General features: G+C 36.6%; 1 protein-coding gene across 1 annotated transcript; it reads right to left on the bottom strand.

Moving 5' to 3' along the window:
- Window positions 1-45: 45 nt before the first annotated feature.
- On the bottom strand, window positions 46-6,610 carry LOC112741822 (copper-transporting ATPase RAN1). The gene is made up of 9 exons (XM_025790938.3): window positions 5,830-6,610; window positions 4,350-4,964; window positions 3,543-3,972; window positions 3,052-3,377; window positions 2,519-2,577; window positions 2,071-2,413; window positions 1,638-1,835; window positions 1,281-1,538; window positions 46-711 (listed from the first exon to the last, which is right to left on the bottom strand). Exons 1-9 carry the CDS (start codon window positions 6,115-6,117, stop codon window positions 235-237), a joined length of 2,994 nt encoding a protein of 997 aa, XP_025646723.1. The 5' UTR covers window positions 6,118-6,610; the 3' UTR covers window positions 46-234.
- Between the last annotated feature and the right edge of the window lie 229 nt (window positions 6,611-6,839).

Here is a 6,839-nt window from a genome sequence, read left to right on the forward strand (position 1 = left end):
CATGTCCTTTCGGGAGAAGATAATAGTACAGGTACACAACTATAATTGCAGTACAACACATTTAGATTTACAATTACAACTAAATTGGCATCTAGTCATCTACAATTACATTGGCACCCCAGAAAGTTCATGAAATCAAAGGATCAACAACAAAACTGGAATTACAAGTTCCAACCAAACTCATTTCTATCCTTAGATAATTAAACACATTATTATTCTCAGCTATTTTTCCTATTACTCTACAACTATTTCAAGTATTTGAGTAAGTCTGGGTCTTCTATATCTTCTGAGAAGCAAAGAAGAACATACAACACTTACAGAAGATAGAGCCATGCATGCACCAGCAACCCATGGTGGCAGCTTGATCCTCAGTGAAGGATACAAAGCCCCAGCAGCAACTGGTATAGCCACAACATTATACACCATTGCAAATACATAGTTCAACCGAATACGGGAGAAGGTCTTCCGGGAAAGATCGATGGCGGTGATCACGTCTTCCAGGTTGTTTCGCATCAACACGTAATCAGCAGCTTCTATTGCAATATCTGTTCCAGCCCCTATTGCCATACCAACATCAGCAGCAGCTAATGCAGGAGAGTCATTGATACCATCACCAACCATTGCTACTATGCTCCCGTCTTTTTGGAATGATTGAACAACATCAGCTTTTCCAGCAGGCATAACCTCTGCCCTAACATCTTGGATGCCAACCTGTCATACAAGACTTTTGTTATTCAAGGTTTGATTAATACATCAAGTTCTATCTTATATAATTTAAGTTACAAGACAGTTGGGCATGAATACTGGTTTTGCTTCAAACGCATCTTTTTATGATTCACAATGGAGAGCTCAATAATCTTGTACTAATTATTTATAGTTAGAAGTCATACAATTTCCTTCAATTATTACTATCATAGATATGATTTATAAATAAGAAAAATCAACTGTAGGCCTATTGAAACAAGGCCAGAACATAAGTCAAAGTATACTTCCCATTCATCAACTAATTCCAATTATGCTTGTCCACAATTACAGTTAAGTTTGTCCTGCCACACACACCAAAATTACTACGGGGGTGTGTTTCTGATTTTCAAAAAAGTCATTTTACAACTTGGTTTTTTATGGTTGAAAAAGCTTTAGACATATATCTTTAAATTTCAGATTGGTTATTTATACAAATACACTAGAACAATAGCCTTGAAAACACACTAGGAAAGTCGCCAAAATGCCAAGTTTTAAAGCAACATAAATAAAATCATATTAGAAGAGTATATACAGACCTCCTTGGCCACAGCGCGAGCAGTTCTCCGGTTATCTCCTGTAACCATAACAGGTCTGACACCCATTTTCTGGAGTCCTTCTATAACTACAGATGCTTCTCTCTTTAGTGGATCTGAAATCCCCAAGACTCCAATTACTATACCATCATATGCTACTAGTACCCCTGTCCTTGCACTTTCTTCCAGCTCTACCACAAAATTTTCCACTTCATCTGAGATATCTATGCCACTTTCTGCCATGAGCTTCCTGTTACCAACCTGTTGACAACAGACTGCCTCCAATAAGAAACTCTTGGGAAAGATGAAGAAAAGTAAACAATATTTAAAGATATGGACTGCAATGGTTAAAGAAACTACCAAAATAGGTTTCCCATCTATAAGGCATTGAACACCTTTTCCAGGAAGAGCAATGAAATCTGAGACATCAAAAAGCCACCCAGATTTCAACTCCTTGGCACCATTTTGGGCACCATTAGAAGCAGAAGAGTCATCAAAGAAATGAAAATGACGTGCATATTCTACTATTGCTTGTGCCAATGGATGTTCACTGCTAGCCTGAATCATAAAAATGAAATGAATTAATTTGAAATTTCTGGCAATTGAATATATATGAAGAAATGGAAAAGCTAAATAATTGATCTTCAAAAGATATAAGGAAGTGTATAAATATCCCACATAATTATAAGTCCTCCATAACATCACCTGAATCTAGATTCTGAACCATGTGACAATATTATAAAAACACAGAGAATCACAAGAAGTAACAATCATAAAAAGAACTGAAACTCACCTCAGCAGAAGCCACCAATCTGAGAAATTCTCCACGTTGCATTCCTGTGAATGTCTTGGCAGTAGTAACACTAGCTTTTCCTTGTGTCAGAGTTCCTGTTTTATCAAATATCACATACTTCACCATCTGAGCTCTTTCCAAAGCATCTCCTCCTTTAATTAGCACTCCATTGTTAGCCCCAACCCCTGTCGCCACCATGACAGCTGTTGGTGTTGCCAAGCCAAGCGCACAGGGACATGCAATCACTACGACAGCTATTGAGAACATTAGAGCAAAAACAAAGTGATTTCCATTTTCCGGCAGCCATTCCTCAGGATAAGCTCCAACTGACCCAGCACCATACCTACAGATAATGAATCAACATTTTTAGAGAAACAGAGGGATAAGTTACCATACCGCTAAATCAACACTTATTGACATAACAAACTAGTTAACTTGATGACCTTACCAAGAGAAAAATGTCAATAATGCCAAAGAAACAACTGTAGGAACAAATATACTTGCAACCTGCATGCCAAGAGAATAGTACATGAGTTAAAATCTAATATTTCTTCATAGTCTAAGAAATTGGTAATTAAGTAAAAGAAACTCTAATTTTATGGATAACTGCAGAGAAGTCAGGATAGCATTCAAAAGATCGCCTAAACTCTACAGGCTTATCCACCAGTATACCAAAAGAAAGGCAAACAGAGAACTAGTAAAATTCTTACTCCTTGCTACTCAATTTATAATTTTTTGGCTGAGGTTAACTTGACAAAATATACATATAAAAGAAATCGCAATACAATTATCATCCCCCCATCACGAACAAAGCATTGTCATCCCTCCCTTATAAAGCCATGATAACAATGATATGAATAAAGTTTTATCGGGGAAAATCTGACTTAATGCATAAGCATATTGACAAAAAAGAAACAATTTTATTATTATTTGAAAGAGGGGGAAATTTGAATGATGCAGCTCAAGTGCCAGAATACTAACATAATCAGCAAATTTCTGAATTGGAGCTTTGGACATCTGTGCTGTCTCAACTAAACTAATTATCTGACTCAAAACTGTATCAGATCCTACTTTGGTAGCTTGAATGTGAAGGACACCATGCAAATTTATTGTACCACCAATCACCGATGCATTCACCTCCTTCTGAACAGGTACAGCTTCCCCTGTTACCATGCTTTCATTGACATAACTTGATCCCCAAGTAACGATTCCATCAGCAGGAATCTTTGTACCAGGGAGAACTTTTAGCATGTCACCAGGCTGAATGAGCAAGGAATCAATTTCCTTTTCTTCAATAGATCTACCACCTAATCAATACAGTTGATTATCGTCAACTTTTCAGTTTTGATTTTGAAAAGTCATATAACCTCCATCACGAGTTTTCAACGCAAACATAAAGATAATCAAAGCCGAAGATGATTAATGTCATTTCTTTAAGAAAACAGGGGACATACACTGAAGTTGAAAGGTACCTTTATCTTTGATAATCAATAAAGCTGTTGCAGGAGCAAGTTCTACTAACTTCTTGATGGCATCTGATGTCTTCCCCTTGGCAAGGCATTCCAAATACTTGCCCAACAATACAAATGTTATGAGCATGGCACTTGTTTCAAAGTATACTGGAGCCCTAAATCCAGTAAGAGCACCATATAGAAGAGCACAAACAGAATAAGCATAAGATGCAGTAGTTCCTACAGCAACTAGAACATCCATGTTTGTCGAACCGTTTTTAAGAGCTCTGGTAGCAGCAATGTAGAAACGCTTCCCAATCACAAATTGAATGATACTCACCAATCCCCACTTCAACCAATCACCCATAAGGAAAGGCCCGCATCTCCGGAGTAATAAAGAATATATCATTGGTATATGAGGACATACTAGCTTCATGAAGAAGAGAGGAATCTGACATGCAACAAGCCAAAAACGAATGTTAAATAGCAGAGAGACTCAGTTTTTAAGAAAATCTAGCTTTTTCGTTTGAGAAACAATATCAAATCTTGGTTTGAATCTTTATATGTATTTTCACGAAGATAATCTGACTTGTTTTCTTTGAAAAACAAAAAAGAATACAAACGCAGATTTAATCATAGTATTTCTGTGTGAAGATTTTTTTGAAGAGAGAACTGTTTGCACTTAAAATGAGTAGCCATGCAATTAGCACTGCCATGATCTAACAAGTGAATTCACATTGGATTCAAAGAAATAAAGAAAATGGAAGTAGAATGTAACTATTTGAAGCATACACACAGATTATCAAAAGAAGAATTAAAAACACTCACACTAAGAAGCAAACTAGACATGAAGAGCCGAAACATAGTTGAGCTCTCCTCAACATCTTTAGAAGCCATCCTTGTATAAGGGTTTCTAACACGTAATTTAAATTTTCCATTGCTTCCCCCTTCAATTCCATCAACTAAGTATCTAGGACTGAGAACTTCAGGATCAAAGACAATATCCAATTGACCTGATATCTGATCAAAACGAAATTGCCTTACTCCTTTGATGCTGCCAAGCACACCTTCTAAAACTTGAGTGTCAATCAGACTATACACACCAACCACCTCAAAAACTACTTTATCCTGTTCACTGCTCTGTACAAATGAACCTTCAAAACCAGCATCTTCAATTGCATTGACTATATCATCTTTACCTATTACACTCGGATCATATTCAACTTCGCCTAACGAAGTAGCCAAAGCCACTACAGCCCTCTTGATCCCTGGAAGATCTCTCAAAATGCCTTCCACAGAATTTACGCAGGCCGCACATGTCATACCTCCGATTATGAATTGTCCCACAAGTGTTCCATGTGGCATCTTTCCAGTTGTGCTGGGTTCTGGTAATATTTCTGCTTCAAACCCCGCATCTTCAATTGCATTTTTTATGTCTTCATCCTGAAATATGACAAATTTCAAAAATAAACTTCACTGAAAAAAAAAAGAAGAGGGGAGGGAGGGGGGGGGGGGTTGCAAAAAAAAAATATCCCACACTCTCCCCTTTGGTGTCGTTGACATAAATGTATCTGGATATAATTCATCAATGTATCTGGATACAACCAACGGTATACCAAAAAAAGATAGTGACATATAAAAGCGAAAGTAATGAGTAATAATCATACACACTAACTACACTCAGAGTAGAATTGGATAGTGTTTTCCAAGACTGAAAAAGATGAAGCTGAAGAACATATCAAAGTATTATATGTTGCAGGTTTAAATGGATTAGAAGTACAAATGATTGCATATTTTCGGCAGCCAAAGCAATAATAATTTTCAAATACAGACTTTAATTAACTTCCGTGACCCAAACAGTAATAAATCCGGGCAAGAACAACAGGGATCAAATGATCAACCAAAGTTAGTTACTTGTAAGCAACCGATCAAGCTTAAAAAATAAATAAACAAAATGGCTATCAAGTATCAAGACCCATGGACACTGACACTAGTTAAGATTTCTAAAATGGAAATGTGTAATTAAGATAGAAAATTTAAGAAGTGCTTCTAACAAAACCCAAAAAAAAAAAAAACAAGTAAAAACGAAAAAACGAAAAAAAGATAGATTGGAAGATAAATAAGAAGTAGAATAGTAGAAGAACTACTCAAGTCAATACTCAACCACTTGATCAGAATTCAATTCAATTCAATCAAGAAGTCAAGAACTAATCACCACCTCAATTTGATTGGAAAAGTTGAGCAAGCACTTCAAACAATGTTAAACCCCCAAAAAACAAAATTCAGAGAGAGACGTAGAGAGACCAACCTTGACCAGAGCTGGGTTGAAAACTACATCGGCTTTATTCTGAAGAAGAGCAACGGAGGCGGTAATTACACCGTCGACGGCGCAGAGAGCCGATTCGACGGAGGTGGAGCATGCAGCGCAGGTCATCCCGGTAACCCTCACCTGAATCCGCCTCATTCCGCCGTCGTCAATTCCGTCGCGGGAATCGTAGGAGTCCAGTAGCCGCACCTCCTCCAAGTCGCCGGCGTCATCGTCTTCGGCGCCGGCGATCGAAGTGAGCTGCACATCTCTGCTTCTACTCGGCGCCATGAGAGAAAAAGTAGAATTGAAAAGGAAAAAAAAAACTAAGAGAAATGCAATTTAAGAGGAAAAGAAAAAGAGATAGTGGGAATACAATAAAATGAAAATGACTTTTTTTTTAATATATTTTTCCCTTTATTATTATTGTATTAATATTTGTATGAGCTTTGAAGGTAGGAGACTATAGAAATGGACAAATGGTGCTGTTGGGGAAACAGCAAGTTTTGTTTAATTTAACGTAACAGAGAAAACAAAGAAAACAGGGTTGGGTTTTTTCTTGTCAAACTTTCTAGTACATTTTTCTTTTTATTTTTTTCCGGTATTGCCCTCGATGAATTCGTTGTTTCCGAACGCGAACTACGTTGTTAGTTCATAGTTGTACTACTTTGTTTCCATAACGAAATCGAGGAGTTTGTATTTGTACTGCGGTACTGCACAGTGCATACAATGGCATAAATATTTTCAACGTCGACCGTTTCAGTTACGTCCCTCCCCGAGTCCCTCTGCGTGTTTGCATAACCTTTATTATATAGAATTTAGATCCCCCCAAGTAAAAAAATTAGGAAAATGATAAATTTAAAAATTAATTATCATTAATTTTATAATTTTTATAAAATATATATTCTGTTATCTTAATTTGAGAGTAATTTATTTTTATTTTAAAATTTTTTTATTAATATTAGAGTAAAGGACAAATAGATTTCTAATATTTTTTTTTTCTGTGGACATTT

The sequence above is a fragment of the Arachis hypogaea genome, chromosome 14 (assembly GCF_003086295.3).
Source record: "Arachis hypogaea cultivar Tifrunner chromosome 14, arahy.Tifrunner.gnm2.J5K5, whole genome shotgun sequence".
In the NCBI taxonomy this organism is placed as follows: Eukaryota; Viridiplantae; Streptophyta; class Magnoliopsida; order Fabales; family Fabaceae; genus Arachis; species Arachis hypogaea.